We start from the raw sequence: 27268 nt of genomic DNA, 5'->3' as shown, positions 1-27268 counted from the left end.
TGGAAGAAAAGGAAGGAAATGCAAGAGGTTTCAGAGTCCCTGCTGAATACTACTTTTCCATCTGATCTGTCAAAGCAACTAGTGGGAGTATGAATATAAGAAAGTTATTCTGGCTTTTTCAGTATCATTGTGCTTCTGTGACTTGGAAGTTAATTACAAACCCTGAGATGAGGAAGGGTTTTTATGATGGAAAAGAAAGCATGTTTGGTGCGGCTTTGACAACTGCCGCTTGTACACAAAGCAGCATTTGGTCTTGTCATTTGAAGTTTCATTGATGCGCAGAAATCTTGATGGCACTGTGAACTTTTCTCAACAGAGAAAACATTTTTCATGTCTTGTGTCCACTACTGGGACTTGTTTGCATTGAGATTACAAGTACAGCCATTAACATAATGAACTGCATGTAGCAAAAAACTTTATCAGCAGCTTTGTGAGTTTAAAGTAGCTTCTTTACACTTAAAGTATATACCCTAAGTGCGAAGTAAAGAGATAACTTAGGCATGCAAGCTGAGAGACTGTGCATGCTGTCGGGGGGGGGGGGGGGGGGGGGGGGGGAGCCTGTACCTGGCAGAGGTTCTTACCCATGCCTTTGTTGCAGGTCGTCTCTGGGAAGAGCAATGATGGGCACTTCCATGTTGCCCTCCGCTTTTTCTAGGCAGTCTCAAAGCCGTAACAGTTTCTCGCAAAGACCCTTCAGGTGGTGTTTGCCTCGGTTCACTCAACAGGCAGCTGTGTTACCTACCTTGCTGCAGGCGGGCGCTGTCAGCCCACCTTGCGCTGCTCCGTGTGCTGGCCAGGACTTGGAGGAGGGCTACAGCGGTGTTCAGTGCTCCCACAGCAGTGGCCGGCTGCTCAAGCAACTCGCTTGAGCTGCTGAAGACAGGCTTGTGGAAGTGGCAGGAAAGTTTCCAGTAGCAGCTGTGTTCTTCTTGGGGAGCTGCTGAAAACTGCCCAGTCACCGTTGCGTTACAGAGGCGATGCGAGTTTTGGCAGAGCGCGTTGGTTTCAGAAGCAGCTTCTCTTCCTTCCGGTCCGTGGTATTTGGTGTTACCCTTGAATCAGTACTTTGGGCTTCCCACGTGATGTGCTGGAAGGTCTTTTCTGTAGAGGTCTGTAGCTGTCTCTTTATGAATTTCTGTGTACTGTAGTGGGGGGGTCGAAGTGATGCAGAATTAACCCCCTGTGATTTTTTTTCTGGCACACTGGCTTGCTCATGTGTCTGTCTGTCCACCTGCCTGGCCTTTCCGACTCCCTTGTGTCCTGCCTCCTCCCTCGTGCTCTTGCCCCCGGATGAATTTGGCGTTCATATTTGTGGATCTGTTATGACGTTGGCTGGGTTCGAAATGAGCCACGGTGAATCTGCCCCTGGCTATATTCAGTGTGAGAGCAGGGTGCTTACCTGGCTGCAGGCCAGTTTCAGCTCATCTCGCTGAGGGAGCTTCCTGCTGGCTCCCGTGGAAGCTGCAAAAGGTACCTGTGAGTATTTGATCTAGCTACAAAACCCACGGAGATGTTCCGTTCCCCTTTATTCTGTGTTTAGAGAAGCTTTTATAAACCGATAAATAAAATCCTTCAAAATTCAAGAGATTAACGGACTCAGGCTGGCTTTTCAAAAACTGTTCAAGCTTAATCTACTTGAGATCCCCATTGAAGTCGGTCAGGGTGTCGGGGCAATCAAAGCCCCCAAGTGACTTGAGTTTGAAGCTGAGCTCACCTCACCTAGAGCGTTCTCCCATATTCTGTCATCCTCTGACCAAGCTCAAAAGCAATGGATGCCTTCACAGCGTGGCAGTGCCCCGGGACCTGTGGCTGAGTACCTGTGGCAAATTGCTGAGTGCTGGCGTAGTCCCAGGCTGCTGGAACAGCGGGAAAGCAGCAGGGAAGTGCTTGGTTTACAGCGCCTGTGGGATGTTATCCTTTCTGCTTCTGTTTAAAGTAATTTATGCAGCTTCCCGTCTTTTCTGCCAAACTTGCTGTGCTCTTCAGCAGACGCAATTAAAAGTCCCTTGGGGACGAATCAACCTCGGTGGCATTTCCTGCGTGCTTGGAGGAAGGCGAGTGTCCTCCTCTGGAGAGTTACAAGGCTTAAATGCCCTGCAAGGCTGACCATTTATCTGGTGGGAATGACTAGGTGAAATTTGTTTGAACCCCTTCTTATAGCGGCACAGTCTTAAATTGACTTAAACTGTCAGTCCACCACACCTTTAAGCTTCAGCGCCCCAGCAGCTCGTTCTTACCCCTGTGCCAGCAGAGGCGTGATGAGCTGGATCAGGGAACTGGTCGGCCACACACCAGGTAGTTATGTCTGGGCCAGGTCAGTTGACCACTGAAACACCGTTTTGTGAGTTCCATGCCAGCCGATGGCAGCCCCTGATCTCAAGCCTAGGGAGATTTCACCATAGTCAAATAGGCTTTCCACAGGAGGAAGAAAACTGGGGAATTCGTAGCCTCATGCATACACCCATGGCTGTTTCTTTGGTCTTTCAAGATGCCATTTGGTTTTTTTCTCAAATTTTGCTTTAATAGGCGGGTTGTTTAATTCTGGAATAGCAGACGGCAAAAGGCTCTGGTGGTTTTGCTGGCAAAATGCTTTGTTGTTGCTATGGGAATAGTCGTTGCACTGCTGCAGAGCCAGAGTGACTCCTGGCCGTCTAGCAAGAGATCTGTTACACCATGTTTGTGGACACGGAGAAGTGAGTTGGATTCTCAGGATTTAAGGAATGTAACTTAAAGCTTTCTTCCATGAGTACAACCAGAGGACAAAGTAGACCTAAGTGTTCCCTCTGAACAGGTGTACTGTTTCACTTCTGTTACCTCTGCTTTTTAAAGAGTATCTTGACCTGCAAATACAAGACAGAGCTGCATACTAACTTTACAAAATATGTTTTGTTTTTAGCTCCCAAGAAGATGAGCGGCCTATGTCACCCTTCTATGTGAGGTATTTACTCAATTGTTTTAATTTATTTTTCTGTGTGGGATTGACTCATTATTGGAATTGAATGTGGGGACTGATGCCAGAAATGCTGAACAGACTGTAATCAAACTGAAGATTAATGTTAAGTTCGTAATTATTGCTCAGCTAGTGGGATGAATGAGTCTTCGGAGATACAAACTCTGTTGCAATTTTTTGTTATTTAGAGATGAGGCTCAGGGTTTAATGCCTGTCTTGTAAAATCTTAATTATAAGATGGACATTCGTTTCCTCTTTTCTTCAGTTCATTACGTAGCTTAGAAGCCTGTCATGAGTAGCCTATAATCTGTGGGCGCAAGAGAGATTTTTGCCACAAGCTTTGAGGAACTGGCAGCATGTGCTGCTCAGAAAGAAACTAGGAACCAGATGGTGAGTCAGCAGCCCATACAGCAACTGCTCCTCTGCTGCAGCCCGGAGAAGCAGGAGAGTGCCTGGGTCCCCAGCGTGCCTGCCTGGGGGCAATGGTGCTCACGCTGCATTTGAACAAATTGCGTTTCTTGTTTTGCCAACTGGAGGGCAAAGTCACTGCTTGTAAAAGTGGCCTAATTCTGTTGACATCGGTGAAAGTTTGCTCTGCTTGCTTCAGTAGCAGGCTCGATTCCAGTGCTTTCATTTATACTTCGAGGAAGAACAGGAGCCAGGGCAATTAACAGTGAAGGGCTGCAGAGGAGGAAGGGCCAGATATTATAATTGGGTTCTTTGATCTCTACGGAGTTTAAACAAATAAAAAGAAATCCCTGTGGTGCTTTTTGCGAGAGCAGTGATATTTGGAATTCTTACAGTGATCTATTAAATTTGTTAATTCTCTTGTACATATTCCTATTTGTCTTTGTAGCTTGGGTTTTTTCTTAAGAATTTTTCTAACGTAAACTACAGAAAGTGTGCATTTCGTGCATACTCTTAATATGGAGACTTGCATTAAAATTGTGCAGAAATGTGGGTCAGTGAACTGTTCGTGGACTAGCCTGGTTACGTGGTCTTGTCTGCCTTCCTGTTGCTTTCACCATCATTCCCTGTAGTGTATCGCTGTATTCTGTGATCCTGTGATTCTGTATTTGTGCAGATGATGCCTAGTCTGTGCTTCAAAAGCTCCAGACTCTCTGAGGAGGTTCTGCCTTTCCCTTTGGGAGATTATTTTGTAGCTGCATACATTCCCGTGTCACAAGTTTTCCCCAGTTTAAATCCTCATCCTGTCTTTCCATTGAAAATAGTCCCCCTCTCTCTTTCTGGCTAGATGTGACCTTCAAATGATTGTCGGCTTTCATTACATTCCCATCTGTCTTACTGCTTAAAACTGTCCTTCCAAGCCCTTTCCTGGATCACAGAAAAATGATCCAGGAAGGAGATTCTCTTCAGCTGACCTTGTCAGGATTGCCGAGGAAATGAGGAGCAAGGAGTGGATCTGAGGAAACTGGTATCAAAGCAGGACATTTCTGAGAGGGAGGAAGCAGGTTTGGAAATTTTAAAGAGAGGTGTGGGCATATTAGGATGGGGAACAAAGAATGAGTGTGTCCATTGGAATGAAGGGATGGCTTTCCGTGGGAATATATCTTGCAAATAGGAAGGGAACAGTCAGGAATAAACACATAGTTGGAAAGTGAAGAAATGGCTAGTAGGAGCAGAGAGGGAGCAGCACACCTTGCAACATAAGGCTTCATGCCAAGCTTGCGTCTTTTGTAACATTGCTGAGACACAATTACTTGTAAATAAAGCTAACAGCTTGTAAGTCTTGCTGCTATTTATCACACATCAAAAATGCGTACTCCTGAGGTCAGTTGCCAAGTGCAGTTAATTTGGCAGGAGAGCTGGTGCTGGCTGGGCAATTCATGGTTCTTCAACAACTGAGGACTTGAGTGGGTGGCCAGTTTTTTTCTGTGCAACTTTGAATGTTCTAATTGTTGCCCTCAGAGCTGTGCATGACATACGTAGCAGTTGCGTTTCACACCATGGAAAAGGAAGGGGAGACTGTCTGCTTTAGCTGTCTGATCAAATCTATTTGTATTGCTACCAACCACATTTGCATAGTTTCAAATACTGTTCAAGTGATCCTTCAAGTGAATCATGAATGTGTATGTACAGAGTAGTTGCTGCTGCGTTTATACAGTAGTTTCATATAGATAATTATGCAACAAGTTAATTAAATGGGAACAAGAGCTCTTTAGCTTCCAAACACTGCATAATACTTGGCTTTTGCCAGACTGAAGGAGCATTGTGTCCCTCCGTAAACCAGTTTTGGTAGGATCAAACCAGAGACTTGATTCTTCAGTGCTGTACCATGTCAGCTAGCAATGGAAATGTTTCCCTGGTTGCTATTTTTAACAATAAGGCAAATGCTTGAGGTCTTAACTTTAAGTCGGAACTGTCAGAATGCCACCAATACACTATTTCTTAAAATGGCACTGATTTAGGGTTGTGGATTTGTTTGGGTTTTTTTTCGTTAGGCATTGGGAAAGTCACGACCGAGTATAGAATTCATCACTGCTGCTCTGTAAGGGAATTAAGCAGTCATTAACGGTACAAGAGTAAGTGGTAAATGAGGCAAAACGTGACATAGGTTTGTCAAGAGAGGTGATACTGGTACAACCAAATTATTTTTTATAAGACTTTGCAGAGAGAGGAAGAAAAGGAGTATACCTAATCTGTCTGATGTCAGCAAAATGCTTTACATCATGCCATCTGTATGGAGAAAACGGGCATTAGTACTAGAGCTTAAAGGTGGGCAGGGAGTGGGTGAGACCTATTGGTATTGCTGGTAGGAGAGGAAGGAGATTGCTAGTGGAGCTCCTTAAGTGTCCTGGACTTTTTTTCTTTAGTAGCCACTGGCACAATAAAATAGAATCATGCTCATGAATTGGGCTTATAGCAGAAATTTAGGAGGGGTGAATGGGATGGGGGTGTCCTCTGGGAGAAAATATGACAGTGAGATATGATACAGGATAATTGAGATAGATATAGATATATATAAAGATAAGCATGAAATATAAGATACAGGATGAAAAATAGTAACATAGGTAATAAAGTCATATGTCTTGAGACTAATAATGAAAATCCATGACATGAAAGGGGAGTTCCTCACATTTGGAAATGCCAGGGAAGAAAAGGACGTGGGCATACTTGTTTGTGGAGGGATGGAAGGGAGGCATGGGAGGAAAACATTCAAGTTGAAGTAATCACATGACAGTGGATATATAAAGTGAAGTATTTTCAGTATACTTAGAGGAAGTGTGGATGCCCTTGTACAAGAGTCAGATGAGGCCGCATGCAGTTTCAGTAACTCATGTTCCAATGGCATTAGATTTGTGAAGATGATTAAAGAAGTGGGCAGACCCTGTTACAAGATGGAGAAAAGAGCGAGGAAGGCTTATTTATACCATAAGAAATGAACCAGAGTACACATATTCCTTCTGGGTTTTAGACAGAGGGGAAGGATTGTTTATGTTAAGTAACAATACTGATGCAAGAGAAAATGTGTACAAACAGGCTATGAATAAATTTGGGCAGAAAATTAGAAATTTTGTCGCTGGAACCCACTTCTGTTGGGCATTGCAAGGGTGAGGTGGGCTTGACCAGTTTGTGAGATCTGGGGTTTGAATCCATTCACCTGCTGCTGACCAGGGTTATCCTCTCCCTCTCTCTACTCCTTGGTAAGACAATTTGTTGACTCAGCTGTGCTGAATACCAGGCAAGGAGATTTCTGCACTGGTAAAAGAAGAGGAAAACCTCACTGGGTGATTGATTGTTCCAGGGAGTCGTGCCTGAAGGGCATTTATGTTCCAAAACCTTTTGTAACGAAACCTTGTGGTAAAGGGAGTTGAGATTGTTCAAAAATGTGTAGCACTGCTCCTTGTGTGACTCTGTAATAAGGCTGTGGATGCCAGCTGTACTGAGTAATCAGTACTGAGAAACAGTGTGCAGTTTCAGGTAACGAAGCAGCATCTGACAACAGCAATTCCCTGTAAGCACACTTCTACTCAACGTGTGCAATGAATTTTTAGAAGACAGGGAATCTACAGACGTGCTTTGTGCTGGCGTATATGCTTTAGATTTTATATTAGTCACGTAGATGGTTTCAGAGGAGTTTCCTGATGAGTACATCCGGAGATAAACCAGAGTGATATTACAGGGGAAAAAAGCAAAAGCTTTGTAGTGTGGAGCTTCCTTGTTAACATGCAGAGCATTAAACTGAAATTGGGATGAGAGCTGACATCACAAGCAATGCCAAAAATTGCGTTAGGTACCCATAAGTGCAGGGCAAGGCGTTGGACAGTTTCGCCTGTTTTAGTACTTCTTTTCTCTTGAAGTACTAATATCCTGTTGGCAGGATTCAGTACAGCCGACTGTTTCTCCTTTTAACAGTTGTTGTTTGAGACAACTCTTTTTATATAATGCAAGTCAAGTATTCTTAGCTGTAGTATATTGGATAAGATGTTTTACTCGTTTGTTTGTTCTCGGGCCAATTTTCTGAAGAAACTGAAAAATCTTGTTCTAGATTTCGCGCCTGCTCAGAAATTTTCTTGGCCACCTTCCCACTGGACGCTTCCTCCTCGGTGGGACCTACAGGATTGCTGGGCCCTCTTACAAATCATGATTATGTTGTGTGATGCACGTTCATGTCCTGCATCACATCAGCATGGGCTGAAAATAAACACCAGGCTGCTGGGTGCCCCTGCTCACCGTGTCGAGCTACCATGTGTGTCTGAGGCCCCCAGAGGAGTATTTCCCCTCTCTGTAGAGGAACCTGCACAGACACAGCCATCCAAATTCACCGAGCTAAATCGAGTGGTGTGTATGAATCCCCTTTAGGGTTGTCTCTGCTCCAAGCAGTAGGTGTCAGTGTGCACCCATCATAAAGGGTGATCCCAGTGCAAGTGAGAAACAGCAGGAATCCTGAAAAAAACAAGACAGTTGCTTTTAGTGGGGTTAGTTTTCTGCATAGTAAGAAGGTAGTGTCAAATGTAATGTACCACACTTAAAGGAAGGATAATTGGATCTGAGCTTGTGAAAGCGTGAAGGTGCTGAGAAAACATTGAAAGTGTGCCCTCTGTGATGGGACATCCCAGTAGCTAAGAGCACATCTCTTTATTTTTAAACTCGTTATTTTCAGGTTTTATATGCAGACAGAATCCTTCTCTTTGGGGAATGTGTGTCAAATGAAGTAGTTGTTGTAAAATAGATCCCATGTGAGTCTGCAGTATTGCATGTCGCAGCATGCAACAGTTGCAGAGAGTGAACAGTGTTTAGACCATATAAATACCTATGAAAAAGGAACTTCCTAGGTCATGGGTTGGAGTAATACATTCAGGAGGACTTCAGACATTTCCCATCTGAAATGTCAAAGCCATTCAAACATCCTCTACTTTGCTGGAATGGCAAAATGGTAAAAAAGTTTTTGCATCTATTGAGGCTTTCTTACGGTTGCGCTTGGCTTTTAAAAAAAAACAAAAGCAGGAAAAGAAATAGCTTTGCTTACTGAATAAAGCAGATGGATTGTAAGTAAATCTCAGAAATGAGTGGCCTTAGTTCCAGATTGCAAGTGTAGCTTATGATTTAGGCCATTAAGTATGGTTAGGAATTAATTAATTGACTTCATAAATGAAAACCCAATCTGGGAAAATACTATGCCAGTAAGTCAGTTTGCTCTGGTTGATGTTTTTATGTTGTTCTTTTAATACCTGGATGCTAATACGTTTTGCTCAATAGTGCCTTGAATGAAAAAAACAGGAGAGGAGGGTTGATATCCAACTCAGTTATTTGCCTGCTGTCACAAGATGCCCAACGCAGACCAAACAGCGTGCAGGTATTGCATGAGATAATTCTCACTCCGGTGCATATCTTTTAAACCTAGAGAGTACTAGTTAGGGGGGGGCAGGGGAGATTTACTGTGCTTAAAGGTGGTGGAAAATAACACCGTCCCATACTTGAGGTTGAAACGGAATGGGAGAAGAGGCCATGCAGTAAGAGTTTACATATGTGTGAAGCAAGACGTTATCCAGAGCTGATGGGGCACCTCTGAAAGTGAGCAAAAGACTTCAGTAAACAAGTTAGACAACACTGGGAAGTGCTAGAGGTCAGACTTCCCAAAAGGAAAAGCACAAGGGTCATAAGAAGCCAGTTCAAAAGTTTATAGCGCTGAAAACAGCTGTGTGCCTTGATGCAGGTTTTGTGGCTGGCTCTCCGAAAGTAAAAGTCCCCAGCACTGGGAAACTCTCCTGCTGCTTTCTGTCACCCGAGGAGAACCTTTAATTTCTATCAAAAGTCGCTATTTCTCAGTGTGCTCTACAGCAGCTGCATAATTTAATAAAGATAATCTAGCTGTGGAGATAATTGACTGTACGTATCAGTGAAATGGAGCAGACGTGAGGAGAAAATAATTAACCGAAGCAGAACATGAGTTCCTGTTGTCTGGATGATTTACTGAGCAACGCAGCCCTTCCGAGGCAGCTGCCTGCACAGGCGGGCATGCCAAGAGAGCTCTTCTGGACGTGGCTCACCTCGCCTGCTCCGTGAAGCATAAATCCAACGGCAGAGCGACTTTTGCCACCCAAGAAGTTTGGAAAACCCCGCAGGATACACCCTGCCTGCCTGGTTGCTCTTCCGGGCTGTGAAATCCTTACAGGGCTGTGCCTTTCCCTGAGTTCGCCAACGTGCTCAAGCACCTCCTGCTCTGTCCCAGGGGAGGCTCGAATCCTAAAGCCACTGTGTAACTCTCTCCCTTCCACCATTTGTTTTGGATGTGAACTTCCTCAACGTAAAAAAGATTGGTGCAGAGTAAATCCAGCGATTTAGCAATGCATTTAAATTAATCTTCAAAATGAAATAGCAAGGAGAGTTACCAATTGTGGAATTAAAAGAAATTTAGCGTGTCTGGAAAAACTCCGATTTAAAATCTCCGTCTTATGGAGAGGGGGCTAATAAAAGAGCATCAAAATATCACAGGGCTAAGAATAAAGTTATATTCAGTATAAAAGGAAGCAGTATTTAGGAGGGAAATACAATAAAATCGGAATGTCAGAGCTTCCTTTTGTAGTCATTCACTCAGCTGGCATGTAGCTGTATACTTATTTCCTTATTATTTGTCAGTAGTTTGAAAATCACCATATTACTGGCTCTCCGATGGAATCTACATCGTCTGAGTAGGGCTTTTCTAGATAACCATAAAGTAATTGTTAACGCAGATATGCATCATTTATGAATTAGCAAGGTTAATGAACTTAAAACTGAATTGGTGTTAGTAAAGCACACAGTTAACTGAGAATTAGACAACTACAGAATGTATTGGGGTGTTATGAAAATTTTTGGCGTTTTACTTAGGTATTTTTGCAGCTTTATCTTTTGTTTCTTCCTTTTACTACTTTTTGTGTAAAGAAGCTGGCATGTTTTCAGTAATGATGCAAGTGGTTTGCAGGTAGTGACTGCTGGCCTTGAACACCGCAGACGGAGTTAATGGCATGAAGTTTTACACACGTACACACCTGGCCTTTCATGAAGTTTATGTGAAACTGCAGTTTGCTTTTTTGCACAGTATTAATCCAGTTGGAAATAGAAGGAAGAGCTGTTTCCTGAGATGATCCGTCTTGTCTGATGTGTAGATATACCTACATCCTAGGGGTGTTTTAAAAAAAATAGAATCCAAACAATCATATCTCCCCCTCCATTACCACTTTCCTGACATGAAACCAGAGAAGAAAGGTGTGATATGAAAGACACCCCCGCTCAGTATGGATTGCATGTAAATATTATAGAAAGTTGATACAATATTAACGTACTCCCACACATGTAGGAGCAGTAGCCAGCGCATGAATTGTATCTTATAAAGTGGTTTAGCCTACCACACTAGCATCTTCCTTGCTAATCCATCTTCCATGGGAGGCCAGGTCTTAAAAAATAGTTTTGGGCTGGGAAGAGGCCAAATAGTTTATGTAAATGAACAGGAAAGCAAGTAGGGTGCTTGAAATGTGCACTTCAAATTGCAAAGCCATCCAGTAGTTAATAGTCAAGATGTTACGTGTGGGAAGAGATCTTGCAGATTTTTTTTCCTGTATGCAGATTGCTTGTCCATAATAATAAGTACAGTAATACTTGTTTGTATGTCTTCTGTTCATGAAATCATCTGAATGACACAGCTGCTCGGGTGCTGTGCAGGTAATCTGGGATATACTGGCAAATCCGTGCCCGCTTTCATGCTGTGCCACCGCTCCAGGGACTTGTGCCTGGGCTGGAGACGAGCACCGAGTGAAGCCGGGACGGGGAGGGGTGTGCGCGTGGTTAGGGCACACTGCTTTACCCACACCAAGGTGAACACACCAGGCTCAGCTGAAGGAAGCCGAAGCATATTGAGAGCCTGATTTGCATCTGGGTGTTTGTGGGGTTTGTACTTCACTACAGGAGTTAGGCTGTTCTGTTGGTTTTGTTAAACTGGCTGTAGTGGTCCCTCGTTTACCCTTCTCGTCCTCTGCCGCCTGCCTTCCACCACAAGTGACACTCAAACCCAGGAAAGCCACAGAGTGGTTATCTGAGAGTGCTGCCGCTTCTTAGCTAGCTCGAGATCTGTATGGTGAAGTGCGAAATATTCGAGGGAAGCAGGGAGGAAACCTTTGGTTAGTGAAGGGAAGTCGGCTATTGTTGGTTCTTCTGCGTTGAAACGGTTTGGGAGAAACTGGTGAAGACTGAAAGCAATGAATGGCTGTTCTGGCAGGAGGCACATCTTGCATCCAGCCTGGCTCATACCCTGGCCACACGGTGCCATTTTATTGGGATATATCAGCCAGTTGTACTGCTAATTCCTCTGCTGATACGGGGATAAGTCGAAATGAAACTCCTAGGCCTGTAACTTATTTGACTTAATGAAGATCACAGGAGGGATGAATAGGCAGAAAGTGTCACCTTATCTGCAGAGCCGAGTCAGCGTGGGGGAAGAGGGTGCAGGATGGGACTGAGCTTGGCAGAAGGAGAAAAGCAGTGACAGCTATCTGAGGTGGCACGTCAGCTTGTTCAGGAGGGCTTTAAACAGCAAGCAATGACACCTACAGTCGCGTCAGCTCTTCCTGAGCCTGAAAACAGACTGAGGGAAAAGGGAAAGAAGAGAGCATACATTTTATTTTTAAAAATGTGAAGCAAAGAATATGAATATCAGAGTGGCAGGAGGAGAACTGTGCAAAGGCTGTATTTTGCCTTTGTCCTCCATTAATATTTAAAGATTCTTAAATATTAAGTCCCTTTTCACAGTGTATGCATTTTCAAGTCGTCCTCAAAAGGCAAGGACTTTTGTGATGAGGCTAAAACAACCTGCAGCAGCAGCAAGCTCAGAAGAAAGTAAAAAAATCTTCAACGTGCTGAGGTTGAAATACTTTCCGTTAGACCTTGGCCTACTGCAAGGGAATGACAGGGAAATTAATTCTTTAGGATATTGGCATTGTCAAAATGCGCCACGTCACCATGGGAGTGAAAATTCCTTAAGGGGAAAACTTGTGGCATGCACATGCAATTGTTGTGGAGACAGCTCAGAGCTTTAAATCTTAGTGCTGCAAAGAACAAGAGTTTTTAAGACTTTATTGTGATAATTAGATCTAACTTTCTCCTCTTTTTTTCTTTTACACAGTGCCCACGTATCGCAAGTCAGTAGTAACATCCCTGCTACAGGAGAGTAAGTGTCTCTTTTACAATTTGTAGCTACCTTTTTTGTATATTGGAGATTATTAAAGTATTGCTGGTTATTCTTTGGTTTCTCTTTAAGGGTTGCTCTTACACAAACAAAAAAAGACTGTTTCCCAAACCAAAGCATCTGCAATGACAATAAATCACTTCCTTCTGAAAAATTCTCAGGCCTTGGTTTTCCCTTCACACTGTGCCTACGATGTTTTAGTTAGGCAGAACTTGCATATTTAGAGAAGCCATTTCGCACTGTGTCATCCTCTTGCTCTTGTTTGTGCCCTGTTGCATCCCAGCAGAGGACAGGGCTTGACCCCACGACCAGAACTGGGAGCAGCAGACCTAACGAGTTGGCTCCCTTGCAGGAGTTGGAAATTCCCAATGGTTGATGGGTTTGCAGTACTGTTTCTTGTCAATACATGAAACACAGACATACTTGCCTAGTTAAACCATGTGGGTTTTTTGCAGTTGCTAAGATCTTTTGACTTTTTCGGGAACTGCAGTCTTAGCAGCCTTACAACCATAGCAACTTAGCAACAACTTTTGTAAATTCTCTGGAGAAGTCAGCCCAGGTACAAGTTCCCATACTCATAGCTACTCAGTTGAAAATTAACCAGGAAATCCTGCAAATAACTTTTTTAATTATGGAAGAAGCACTAGAAGCTATCTATGGACTTCGGACAGGCGTGTTTGAAAAACTCATTCTTCAGCAGACTACTTAAAGCATTGCAAGGAACAGGGATGGGACGGGGATGTACAAAAATGTGTTTCCAAATGATCTTTTTGCAAAAAAATAAAAAATGTTTAGATTTTGCCCATAAAAACGTCCTCTGATTAAGGAAGGAATTACAAGAAAATGTGAATACCAAAATGAAGGAGATTTTGTTGTGTTGAAAGTTCAAGTAGTCTCACATCTTTAACTAATGCAACTGCAGAGGCTCCCTTGCTGTAGCTTGTGTGGAAGCCCTCTTACTACCAGTGGGTGTGAAGGTGATCTCACCCCACAGTAAGTCAGGGGTGGCTATGGGTGCATTCATGGCACAAGAAGAATGTGAAAACAGCATGAACTCAGAACCAAATGTGTGCTTGGTCACTGAGGTAAGCACATGAGGAGTTTGTAGTGAGGTACTGTTTGCATGTTCTCATGCCCCTGTGAGACAGCAGTGAATCACCTGTGGATGATCCATTGCTTTACTGAGCTCAGATTGCACAAGAGACTTGACCAGCATCAGCATGGCTGGGCATCAAATACAATTTTGTCAGGGCAAGGACTATTAAAGTGGAGGGTGAAAGTTAAGCACCGATGTCTATAGTTGCAGTAAGTAAAATTAGCTGTTTTGCTGAAGGTTCAAACATCCCTAGAAATAAAAAAGAGCAAGATGAATTGGGAAGGCTCAGCTCTTCTGAGGGACCTGAACATCAGGGTATCTGAAGATTTTGGCTTAGCTCTTTGCAGATGTCGCAGCCCTAGGACATTTTATACTGCCTTGCCATCATCATAAAACATTACCCTCCGATGCCCTTGCTTTATTTATTGTTGCAGAGAGGGAGCTCCACAAAGTCTTTGAGCTCAATTGACCTTATTTTTCGGCTTGACAGGTATTTAGAGAAGACAATCCGCTCAGCCGTGGAGCAGCATCTCTTTGATGTTCATGGCTCAGGCGGCCAGAGTTCAGAGGACTCTGAATCGGGAACATCTTCAGCCTCTTCTAATGTGTCTGCCAGGCAGAGAAGGCGACACCACAAAGAGCAGGAGGAAGCCCGGAGAAACAGAGACATGTACGAGCCTGATTTCTTTGTTTTGGAAAGTATATTTGATTAAGTGTGCCCTAGTCATGTCCTCTTATCAAGGCAATGCTTAGTTCTGTTATGAAATGCACTGGCCCTTGCCCCGAGTTGAAAGTGCAGAGCATACTGCAGTGCCTGTGCAGAGCTCCATTGCATCAGTTAGAGCTGCGAAATGTAGAGTTTATTAGAGGTCATGGAGTGGGGCAAAGCATGATAAGAAACTGGGGTTTTTTACGCAGTATAGTAGAGTTTTTATTTACAGTATTTGGAATTGTTTAATTACAGTAATTGGTTCTTTAGTGGAAATTCCCAAGCAGTTGGCCCTCTTGCCTGTAACTTTCTTTAGATAAAAACATTGGGTTTAGATGCTTTTCTGAATTCAGAATGTCATAAAAAATGAGATCAAGTTCCCTTTTTGTATGTGGAGGCACAGCTTATGTTTGGGTTTATTGAGGAGACTTGGGAGTTTGTCTGAAAGTAGAAAAATCTTCCTTTTGATTAATCAGAATTTAAGAATTTTTATCCACCCTGTTAGACAAAGTCTAAACATGGTTTAGTGGTGAATTTTGTTAAACGTCTGTCAAACAGTAAAAATAATACCTATTTTTCCTTTTATACTCCTCTACTTGTGGCATATATTGTGTGGTACAGATGTATTACCACCACAGCCTTAACACACACTTGTCCAAGGCATAACTATCTTTGAGGAACTGTAACTACAGACTTTGCAAGGCCATGATCTAATCAGTGCTTCCCCATATCTCTAGCTTTAACACAGCACTAGTTCTTGTGAAGAATGTGTATGCTTGACTGTAGTATTGGATTGCTAGGATTTCAAGTTAGATTCCAAAATAAACATCTAGTCTCTTGTTTTTTCCTGGGTGCTGAATTCCCCAAATCCTATTGGATCTGCACCTTCCTATATGAAGCCGCTTTTATACAGGTGCATAACCATCAGTACTTCATGTTAATATTGCAGCCATGCTGTTTCCCAAAATATATCAATGCTACTGTTGTAAAAAAATCCGTAGTTACAAAATAAAAAGCCATTTCCATAGTGAATGAAAATATGCTGTGAAGATGGACTGGGAAATTAGCACTTGCAAGTCACCAAAGTATCTGGCAGCAGCTCTGAAGTAGTTTTTCTTGTTTAGTAGCCCTGCTGACAGGCTTCTCAGGTAAGTAGGTCAGAGACTGGCTAGTGTACGTGTTTGGAAGCATATAGTACTGCAGGGCTTTTTTTTAACATTGCGTTACAAAGCTGCCTTTAGACATGGTTGACACAGTTGTTCAGGTTTGGTCCATAAAGCTGGAGCCAAGATTTAAAGCACATCAGAAGTTTTGAATGCTGGCTAGGGTTCAAACTGTTTTCCCTGGTTCCCTCAGGTCAGATTGCTGGAACTCCTTTGGGTCAATTATCAAAAGTGGGGATTCCTTTCAAAACTTCTTTCTGTTGTTGTTGTTTTGATTGTCAGTGACTTCATCTCCTTGCCTTGTGATGGATCACAAGAGGATTTGTAATGTCACAAGACTTTACATTGGACTTCAGATAGGAAGAGCGTTTATCGCAAAAACACATATGTGAACTCCCAGGCTTTGCAGACTACATGATCTACAGGCTATGTATGTAATTGGTCTGCTCAGGGGGTTGTAAAACCTTCCACAAAGGCAAATGTGTTATCTTAGAAGTTTGATCATAGATTTATAATACCTCTTTATATCTCTCTTCCACCAACAAAACCTGGAGATTTGTGATCTACAAAATCACTGAAACTTTCTGGTTTTGTTTTTGATCTGAATACTTTGTCATGCTGGCACTGTCCAGATGCTACAGAATAACTGCTTTCTTGTCACACCAGTACAAGTCTAGATAAATTCTCCCGCTGTTCGTGAAAGCAGGCTTTGGAGTCGCACAGCACTGTATAAGGCAGCTGCACATGCAACAGTTAGCAAATGTTCCAGTTTCAATGTCAAGTGTAAGCAGCCTGCCTTTAGCCTCCGGCAGGGTAGGATGGTGAAGAACGAGATGCATTGTGTTTCTCCTGTTCCCATAATGTAGTGATGTGTTATGTATGTGCATCTTCATTGTTGCACAAAGTAGAGAGAAGACTGCTAAACAGGTTGTGAAGGGAAAGCTGCATGCTGAAGGACCCAGCAGGCTAATTGTGCAAGGCAAGATAAGCTACGTGCCAGGCTTCTGGAAAACATGCACAAACCCTGCTAGCCCAGAGAGTTCAGCTAGCGCTTCACGTGATGACTTAAAGCTAGGTGTCCTGTTCACTTCCCAACACAGCAGAACAGTCCTCTGTCCTAGCAGTTGTGTTGCCGTTGCAGAGATGCATTCCCTTTTCTGTTTCTTGTAATTCCCAAATAGGAATCAAGCATTTGGCTAAAGCATCACAGTCCTGCTCTTGCATTTGAGAATATGAGTAAGAGGGATGATTATGCCATGTCATGCACCAAAGGAGATCCTTGGACCACAGCTGTGAATCACTTTTCTAAATTAAAAGCATGTGTCTCAAAGGAAAATATGCTACGTATTCTCTATAAAAATACCACAGACAGCCAGGAGCTAGTCCAGCTTCCATGTGAAGTCAATGGATTCTCTGCGTTGGCTTTAGTGGGAAGTTAATCAAGTCCCAAACGTTGAGCCTCACAACTTTCCACCTGAGGTGTATACACCTGGCTTGCACTCCTCAATGGGATCTAGCATTGCACAGTGTGTGGTGTTTGCTGCAGTAGGAAGAACCAGAGATACTGGTTTCGTAGGGCGTAAATGATGTTGCCGGAACTGCACCAGTCAACATGATGCATTTCTCTGTTGCTACCATAAATGTAGCGGGAGAGTGTTTTAAACAACCTCTTGTTGTAACGTCCCTTTTCTTTTTAGGGAAGTAATCAACAAAGAAAACATTCCCTCTGGATTCAGCAATCTTGAAGACTGTATTCTAGCTGCTCAAGAAGTAGAAAAATTACAAGATAACAGCTCTGGATATCTTAGTGAAAGGAATAAACCAAAACGGCAGAAATCCAGCACCAAGCTTTCGGAGCTTAATGACAACCAGGACAGTCCTGTGGTAAGCCAGCATGCTGTACTATTTGACGCCTAGTACTAGGGTGGGAAAAAGTCTTTTTTATTTCAGTGCACATCTGGTTCCCTTGGGTAGCCTTTTTTGCCTACAGTACAAGCATAAGTGGCTATTTTGGACTATGGGGAACACTGAATCCCGCACTTGTAACCTTTGTGATGGGGCAACTGAGAAGCTGTATTTCTGCTATGATCCTCTTACTCCATTCATAGTAATTTTCTCTTTGCACAACTTTTTGCTTTTCTTTTCTGAATTCAGTGAAGCATTTTGGAAAGAGAAAAAGGAAGTCAGTCTTTTTCCCAGTCTTTCAAAAGTCTTGCAAGGAGGTTGGAACTTCAGATGTAGGTTCATACATTCAGGTCAAGTTTATTTTTATATTCCCGCTAAGTTCTGAAACTGTAGATCACAAGTGACTTCTTGGTAATGAGATGACAAAGGTGTTTTATGCCTTTTCCCTCAAGTCTGTGTGTTACTGTGGTGTTGGCAATTTGCAAAACACTTTGGAGTGTGTTGGTCCAAAAGGTGATCCCTCTAGCTACCTTTTACTGAGGAGGTAAATCACACCAATATAACATCCTAAAAATCTGGAATACTGTAGGTTTGCCTAGCGTATTCTTTTGTGACCTTCACAGTAGAAGACAGCTTGCCAGCTTTTACAAGCTGTAGTGTAAAACTGATGCACCCTCCTTCCCACTCAACCAAACCAGACACTGATCATAGTGTCAGCAGTTGAGAAACTGTACTGTGCTTCAGCGCAGGCTCTGCTTACAGTGGCTGAAGTGCTATGCATCCCAATGCCTGGCACCAGGCGTGCATTACACGGTTACTAGTAAGAGTGAAAGCTGGGTGAAAAGACTGTCCTTCTGAGCTACAGGGCATTTCCTTCAGTTCTACTTGATTAAGTTTTAGAGCCTGCTGTGAGTGAGTTCCTTCTTAATGTGACATCGTGTTGGGACTCATTTTGTTTAAGTCACAAAATTGCAATGATCTGATGCTCTTACCCTGTGCAGAGATTCTAGAGAGAGGCAGATTTGGCTTCTCTTTGTGATAAAAAGAAGGCAAGATGCCAAAAACTGTAGACTGTGCTTAGATTTAGGGCTCAATATCAGTAACCTACTCATGTGATACTTCATGAAAGAGCACAGTGAGATAGACACACTCTCACTTTGCGTCTTTGCTTGTAGCAATGGGCTTTAAGATAGGCAAAGGTCAAGTGTTTATACTCTTGTCTGCACCTTTTCTCTGTACCTGTGGACTGTAAAGCAGTTTAAATGTAAATGAGAATTTGACTCAGGATTTGGGAAAGGAAAGACTGACAGAAGTGTCAACTTTTGCTGTGGACCTGAAAAACATTCGTGAAGTCTTAAAATGTGCCCAGAAGAAATGTCCTCAAACTTACCTCTGTCCACTGGACTTTGCCCTGCCCCTCATTTTTCGCTTGAGGGGCAAAGGCTGAAAGGAACATAAAATGGAGTAACCTTGCACAAAAAGCACTTTGACCAAGATGACCATCGGTGTGGTTCTTGCTTGCTTTGCTAGAAGAAGTGTTGCAGTGGGATTGTCAACTGGGAGTATCGTTATGAAACAGCTTGCAGAGAGCACGGTGCTACTCTTTTTGAAGAGCAAAGGCTGCTTTTTAAGTTTTCATGAGTGCACTTATTTCATACTTGCATTTCAGACACTGCCAGGAGGATGTGTGGTGGTTTAGCTTTCTTTTGGCTACATCTTTACACTTCAAATAATAACCCAAATTAGACTACTTACTTGGAGTATCAAAGGACATAACCTGCACCTTAGCATTTACTAATAGGCCTTTGTCATGTAAACAAGTTTGTAATGTTGTATCTTCTTAGCCACCATTTTCTGAGCCTTCCTGCTTTTCAAAGCCTGAAAGAGTATGTAGGACAGTGCGTGGAAGCTTTCCTCTTAGCTGTCTAATTGCATCTGACTCAAAAGCACAAGTCAGCAGTGGAAAAACTGTCAGTTCCACTTACTCTCCCAAGCAAACCAACCACAAAGCATTAAAAGCTTGTAACTGCATTTCAGAGACATGGTAGCCAGGTACCAGTAGGACTTGGAAGAATCACATTAAGCAAGACTGGAATGACTGAGCTGTCGCCTTATGGGGCTGGAGGTGTAGCAGGTGAGAGAGGGCTGTGACTGCCCCAAGAAGTCTGTGCACATAGTTCCTGGGGCCGGGGCAGGAACCACACTCCATTCTACTGACTGACTTCCTCACATTTAAGAGGGACTTGCCCAAAAAACAGGGTAGAAAACCTCCCGGATATGTGCCCAAAGTGGCAGCATGGCTTGTCTTCACAGTACTTTCTCAAGCTCTTAGAGGACAACAGCATTAATGTTTCTAATGGTAGCCAAGACAAATTTCAGAGCAAGTGGTCATAACCAGTTGAATTTCTTGCCCTGCGTTTGTATTAGCACAACTTAGCATTACCTCTGTGCATATGGCAGTGCCTTTGCATTCTTCTGCCCGTTTAAGAAGAAACTAGGGAAGGGTTTGGCTGAGAAGGGGAGTATTTTCTAAGATGAGCTTAAGGAGTCCTGCTGGGAAGATGCTGTGGATTTTGGTACCTGCTCTTACAGGAATTGTACACACCACAGGATTGCTCTCAAGCTCAGCCTGTCTGTCAGTCTGTATAAAATGGGAACTGGTGGGGTACCATGCAGCATGATTCTTTTGGATGTTTTGAGGTCCTCTGATGAAAGAGACAAAGCAATAAAGTGTGGGGTTTGTTTTGTTATAAATGTGCAGCAAGCAGTAGCCTGATTGTTCTCTTGTTTCTAGAAGTCCTGTTGGATATTTCTCTATTTGATCTGTTTAATGGCCTGCAGCTTGAATCTGTTTCTGTTACATATCTTACTCCTTTAACATTTACTGTATTACAGAGTATGGAAAGCTTTAGCTCATCCAGGCCTATAGACAGAACAGGACCTGATGACATGGAAATTTTATCTGAAGAAAGGTGATTTTTTTTTTTCCCCAATATATGTATGTTTTCTTTTCTCTGTGGTTGTAGTACAGCCTGAGAGATCTTCCACGACAGACTATGAGGATGACATTTAGTTATGCTGCAGAACAGCATTACCCACCATGTTAACTTCAAAGTAGAACTGTATGGAGGCACTGCATATGTTGTGTGGGCTCTGCCCAGCAGCATATGCCACCAAGACTCTTCTCCCAACCTGTTAGGAATGGCACTGAAGATGCTGATGGTGCAGACTTGAAAATAAGTCAGCTGGGAAGCACCTGAACCAGCACGCTCCGCACAGGGGACTGCAGGACTTGTCTCACCTGGCTTCTGGGTTGGGAATCCAGCCCTTTTCTTTGTGCTTCACGTTTCTGCAAGAGCTGTACAGCCCCACTCTGCTCGCCTGAGATGACAATTTCTCTCCACAGTTATGTTTGTTGGGAGAGTTGTATGGGTTTGGATTAAGGGCACTGGAATTAAATTACATTATATTTTTCACAAATAGCTCCTGAGAGAAGCAAAAATACATAGTTTAGCAGCCTGAAGTGCTGCAGCCCAGAGTGTCCCTTCATTTACTGAATGAATTAGTAAGTGTGCAGCAGTAGCAAGAATCTAAAAACCTGTGTGTGCAGAAGTCCTGCTTGTTTTTGTTACAAAACGAGTCTGGTTTTGTATTTGTAATATATTGGTTTGTTTTTGTTTTTTTGTAGCAAAGAAAGTGAAAACGATGAGGGTTTTTTCAGGCACTCTCAGGTTGGTATTTTTTGGTTTTTGTGTTACAGTTTTGTGTTCTCTAAATGGGCTTTTTATTAAGTAGAAACAAGTAGTTAGGCATATAGTTCTGTGAGTTTGTTTCTCCCAGAGAAATTGAGTTAGCATTTGCTTTTTCTTTCCTTTCCTTCTGCTTTTTATTTACATAATTTAAGGAGCCTCTCAACCACTGAGGAGTCTGAAAGCATCTGCTTCAGTCCCTTCGATCCCTCCTTGCCAAAAAGGGAAGCGTCACTGAAGTCAGCACTTTGGTTTAAGTGATGCCAAGTTCCCTTATTAATCATTGCAAACAGGGTGTGTGACTGGTTATCTCCCAGGGTAGTAAGATTAGCTTGTCTTTCTTAATTTCTCTAAAATTATTTGGTCTTTTATTTATGATTTCCCCATGCGGCCTGTTGCCTTTGAACGTAGGTGTCTGTGACCCATTTGTCTTAGAAAACTGGGTCATCTCCTGCTTCTCTCTAAGGGTTGGTGGTTAGGATGGATGTCAGGAGGGGAGATGTGACATTGATGGCAACAGTTTTTTCCCCAACTTTCTCTTTCTGCTCAACACCCACCTCCTGCATTCGCTTTATGGTGTTTTTCATCTAACTGTCTAAGCAAAGATTGGGGTTGGGTTAGGTGAACACCTTTGCAGTCACTGGTTCATTTGGGTTTGCTTGAAACACCTCTAGACAGCCAAGCATTTAAAATACTAGGGAGAGTTATCTGAGGCACCTCTCCCTCAATTGTGCATCCGTTTTAGAGCAGCACAGTAAAACAGCTGTGGACGGTGTCTGGTTTCTCTGGCTGTCTGGAGTTAACTGAGGGCTGATAGTCTTTTTTTAAACTAGCCTCCTCTTGTGTTTTTTAAAAATAAAAGCCACTATGCATTTATTGCCTTTGAAAGACTTCATTTCTGGTAGGTATTATTTCCATCTAGCAGGAAAGGTAAAAGAGATTATTTGCTAGCAGCTGGGCTCTCACCAGCTGTGTTGTAGCTGGAGAAGTTCATGGGACACTGAAACATGTAACCTCTGCAAGGGGTGTTCAGTGCTGCCCTTGGGCACTGCTCTGATGGGGCTTAGGATCTCCTACTTTGCTCCCAGAGGGTCAGTAATCCCCAATGATCCTGGACTTGCTCCTGAGCTGTTGCGTTTTCCAGAGCGTGGATTTTGCAACACCTTGTTCCTCACGTACCAGCTGGCATGTGGAGAAGGTGCTGTCACCATGCCACACAATACTTCCATTAAGCTTTTAAATTAGTCTGGGGGAGGTATATTTGAATATGAAATCATAATCTTAAAATAAACTTCTCCTTAGGAAGAGTTTTAAAACTTGGAATTTTAACTGCAGGAGAAGATGTAGCCTTAACCCAGAGATTGTATTATATAGGAATTACAAGGTCAAGAAAATGTTACATTCCTGCAGGGTAGTTTTACATTCCTTGTCCCTTATAAGCCTTTTGCTTAGGGCAGCTTAAAGACATACCTTTTGTAACAAACAACTCATTCAGGATGAGGAAGGGACAGGGACTTTCTTACTCTTTTTCTCTTTCTCACCCTATCTCCAGTCTGAAGATACTAGGAAAGGTATTTGGAATTTGCCATAGCTACCAGTTGTGCAGACTCAGGTCTCCATGAGGCAGTAAAAATACCTTGAAACACATGTCCTGAATGAATTTTCAGTGCTTTTGTAGCCTTCATAATCTACCCTTGGAAGTAGCTAAGCTCTAGGGTGTAGACTGCTCTGAAAAACACAGGTTTCTGGTACCCAGGTTGTGATAAGGGAAGGGTGTTTAAGATTCACACCCCAACATGGCCACAAGTGTAGAGGGGGATGGCATGACTCAGGGGTGAGGCAGCAGAACGGCTGCGTTCTTGCATCAGATTGTATTACCAAGAGGATGCTTAAGGGTGCTTCCTGCTTGTGGTTGTAATGGGTGATCAGATGTAGGGGAAGCAAGCCTTCTAAATAAAATTCATTTGAATCCACGTGTAATTGAACAGAATACAATTTCCTGATGAGAATTCAAAGATCTTTCTGTTGCCATTTATTTCTAGCTGCTTGAGCTACTCTTTATGCTGAATCTCCTTTGGAGCAGGGAGAATGAAGGTAGTTGACATCCCCACGTTACTTAGATCTGTAGTTACTGGTTACCTGCAAAGCATGGCTGCAGAAGCAGCTTCTAAAAAGCAGAACTCAAGTGCCTAGTTTGAAGATTTTATTTTTTTGTGGTCATTTATGTAATATCCGCAGTGCACTGTGACTGCCGACTGCTACTGAGATCATCAACTTGCTGCCCCTTTGGTTTGTAAGAAATTGTGGCACATCCATACCTAAAGAACAGTAGTTCTCCCTTACTTGATTTTTGTCCTGGAGGTTGGCAACTGGTGGCATCAGGAAATTAAATAGGAAAATAAGTGATGGGAATACTGAATTATCTACCACTCTATGGGTTTGGAGTATTAATGCAAAGAAGGTTAAACATCTGCTTTCTTGAATCTCCTGGGTTTGTACCACCATTGTTCTTCAGAATGCCTAATAATTTATTCATTGTGTTAGAGGCTACATCAGTGAGCAAGGAAAGGAGAGTGACTGGCTGCAGGCACAGCACAGGCCTGGTTTTAAACAGCTTTTAAATATTTCCAATAACTGAAGTGACTTTAGAATGAAGACGACATTGATATAATCTTTCTAATATATCTGTAATGAAAATGTTTACTTATCTGGGAAGTGCTCTTATATCTGCTGCAGATACCTTTTAGGAGTCCTAATAAGTCAGGAGATTGTACACTCTTCATAGAAAGATATTTAACTGTGTAATTAGTGTCAGTGCTGGTGATGAGATGGTATTTTCAGGTTGCTCCCTTTGAAATTGTTAAAATTTATAGAAGTTCTTCACATTTCTTGATGTTATTAAAAGTAGCACCTATTTTGAAACTTATTGCTTTATTTCTTTCAGTCTTCAAATACTGTGCTGGCAATTTAAATGCAGTTTATCAACTGGTACAGTTTGTTCTTTAGTAAATGTAGAAGACTGCCTATTTCTGGCCACTGACCAGTCTTTCTGTTTGTAATGTACACTGACTATTTAGATCCTGGCAAGAAATTTGTTACTGGACCTTAAAGAAATGTTTAAGTCCTCCCAACCTGGAAGCAGCTTAAAAGATATTGAATGGTGAATTAACATTTTTCCATGTACAGCTCTCACAATAAACACGTTTGTAATCAGATTTAGTGTCAAGCTGTACGAGTTATTAGTGCTTGGCAAACTGTCATTCAGTGTTTCCTTTTGTTATAATGTTTCAAAAAGGCAATTTATTGAAATGAAAAGATAGTAAAAACCTTATACAAATACAATGCAGGACACTCTTTACAAATACCAGGGTGTTCATCACCCAGTTTTTTTAGAACTGTAGAACAGCCCAGGTTGGAAGGGACCTCAAAAGATCACCTGGTCCAACCTTTCGTGGGAGAGGGAGCGTAGATGAGATTATCTAGCACCCTGCCCAATTGATGGGATTGAATCCAGATAAAAACATTTATTCATATGATTTGTCCACTGGGCAGGTTTTTTCACTCTCTACATGAAGCTTACTTGTTTTTCTCTGCTCAAAGGGGAAAAAAAAAAATGAACTCACCATTAGCTTTATGCAGATGAAAAAAATGAAAAGTGCCTCAGTGGCATGTACTGAGGGTATTGATTTAGTACAGTTTGGCCATGCTTCTGGATTCACAAGTAAAATACATACAAATGTACCGGTTATTTTCTTTAGGCCTGTTTTCTTTGCACATCAGCATATGCAGATTGCTAACTAGATTATCAAAATACCTGCGGGGGGGAAATCTACATGTTGACTACCTGCTAGACTGTACTTGAGAGAATTACGCCTAAGTTGTTCTTACCAAGATCAAATAGTTTATGTAGTGATGTAATGCTGTCTATTCGGATAGCTCTGTGTTTGTTGGTGGGTTTATACATAGCACACTATATGTTTATGTACATGCTTTAGACTTCCTTTTCCCTACTGCCCTCTGTGAGGCATTACAGCTAATTTATTTTAGAGTGCCAAAACTGCTCTTGTCATCAAGCACTGTTACAGACACGCGCACTGTGTGTCTGGATTGTGGGAAAGGCGGTGATTTCTGCATAAATGCACACGACGTGTGGTATGTGCAGGGGTGAATAGTGGTGAGACAAACAGCACTTGCTTCGAGGTAGTGCTCAATGATGAATCATTTACTTGACAGTATTCTGCCCTTTTTTTTTTTTTCCTAAGTCATTGGATGCTTGTGTGAATTTTTTGGCTTTTTCCCAGAGTCCACACTGCTTGCAGCTGAGATGCCAAACCCCACTGCCGTTTGGATTTGCGCAACACTGCTTTAATACCCAGAGCTCCTCCATAAATAGTTCTGCTCTCCCCACACCCAGCTAGAAAACAACCACAGGAAATCAGGGAATGTGCAGCCAGCACAGCTTAGCTGGCACTAATTGATCTGAGCCAGCACAGCCTGCATGAGAGCATTCATGTACGTAGCCTGCACTGCTTGCTGTCTGCGGCTGCTACCTCAGGAGCCCCGGTGCCTGCTTTTTAGAAGACACCATATTGCTACAGCCTTACAACAGCAGCAGCATTTTTGTTGTTGCTCCAAGGAGTTGCACTCCTGTAGGAAGTGTACGCAGTCGCCCCTCCTCTCTCCCTTTCTCCCTGCCTTCCTCCCTTCCTTTTCATCCCAATCGATTACTGGAGGCTTTTTCAGCTGCCTGCAGTTGTCAGGGCAGGCAGTCTCAGGAACTTGCAGTGGCTTTCTAAAGAAGGAAAAATTCAAGGAAGGCAGATGGACGGATGTTTTTACCGGTGTGAGTGAGCAATTAGTATGTAGGGGTCACCGAGCAGGGGATTTGGATTTGGAGCTGGAAATGTCAGGGTCTGTTTGTTTGGATCTTTTTAGCTGAAGGCGTGAGCTTACTGCTGCTGTGACTGCAGGGGTTTTTTTCCTCCTCTGCCTCCTGAAACATTTTTTTTTTTTCTTTCTCTCTCATTTCTGTGGGTGTATGGGAATATAGCTGACTTCAAGTATGAAGATTCAAGAGCATCCAAGCATTCCTGAAAACAAGTTGCAAAGAAATCAAGATGCTGATGATCAGGAAAACAGCTTTGTGTCAGAAGTGCCTCGGCTGGATTTGACAGCACTGTGCGATGACAACTGGGAAGGTAGGATTGTGTGATGGCTGGTCATACGAGTGAAACGAGAGAGAGGGAAACCTGAGTGGGCTGGGTATACCTTTATGTGATCATGTTCCCTTGCCAAAAACAACAGGAAAGTGATTTTGTCCTGAATATGGAACTGAAAGTTTGGAGAAACTGGAAGCAAAATACTGGATGGGTACCAATTCTAATTGTCACTTAGAGGAAGAAAATTAATTGTTTTATTCTTGAAGTTACTTTCATGTGCTGTTTAGTACTGTTAAGTCCCTGAGTGTTTCAGGATAACTTATTTCTTGGTGGCTGGTCACTCGAGTATTAAGCTAGACTGCCCTACACATCAAAGAAATCGGGTATTTCACAGTCTAAAAAGAACTTCCTTCTTTCTCCCTTTTCTTCCACTTCAATCGCTATTTGGAAATAATGATTTGGATCTGAAAAGCACAGCTGGAAAAATGGCTGTCTATGCTACTCTGTCTTTTGATGGCTCTTACAAACAACTTTTTCTATGTATGCTGTGAAAAAATTCAGATCACCAGCTCAAACAGCAGTGTTAAATTGCATGTGGTTTAAATTATTTTAATACTGTTTCTTAGCTTTCATCTCCAGAGTGCATGCTTGGTTGGCTGTTTGCGCTGACTCACTTTAAGAGTGGGAAATCTGGGGGAACTCTGTGGGTGCCATGAACCTCAATTTCATTTGAAATTGAGATGAATTGAAGGTGTCCAGAACCTCTGGGATCAAACCCTTTTCCAGTTACTGAGTATGTCTTGGTCTACAAGCAAGAATTCTTCTGTTAGTTTGTGCTTTAGGAGTGAAAGAGGG

At 42.7% G+C, this 27268-nt stretch overlaps 1 protein-coding gene across 6 annotated transcripts in view; it reads left to right on the top strand.

Annotated features, from left to right (window-relative positions):
• The window catches only part of FAM13A (family with sequence similarity 13 member A), a 130964-nt gene that overhangs the window by 80325 nt on the left and 23371 nt on the right, over nt 1–27268 (top strand). For 3 of the 6 annotated variants that reach the window (XM_075500569.1, XM_075500568.1, XM_075500572.1), the window contains 7 exons: nt 2897–2938; nt 12570–12614; nt 14219–14398; nt 17298–17484; nt 20401–20477; nt 21194–21236; nt 26305–26452. In XM_075500569.1, the coding sequence (XP_075356684.1) occupies nt 2897–2938; nt 12570–12614; nt 14219–14398; nt 17298–17484; nt 20401–20477; nt 21194–21236; nt 26305–26452 (722 nt within the window). Of the gene's footprint in view, nt 1–2894; nt 2939–12569; nt 12615–14218; nt 14399–17297; nt 17485–20400; nt 20478–21193; nt 21237–26304; nt 26453–27268 lie in introns of all 6 variants that reach the window. The other 3 variants (XM_075500573.1, XM_075500571.1, XM_075500570.1) reach the window with 3 other exon arrangements.

The sequence above is a fragment of the Mycteria americana genome, chromosome 4 (genome assembly GCF_035582795.1).
Source record: "Mycteria americana isolate JAX WOST 10 ecotype Jacksonville Zoo and Gardens chromosome 4, USCA_MyAme_1.0, whole genome shotgun sequence".
NCBI lineage: Eukaryota > Metazoa > Chordata > Aves > Ciconiiformes > Ciconiidae > Mycteria > Mycteria americana.
This window is presented reverse-complemented; position numbering and strand designations above follow the sequence as displayed.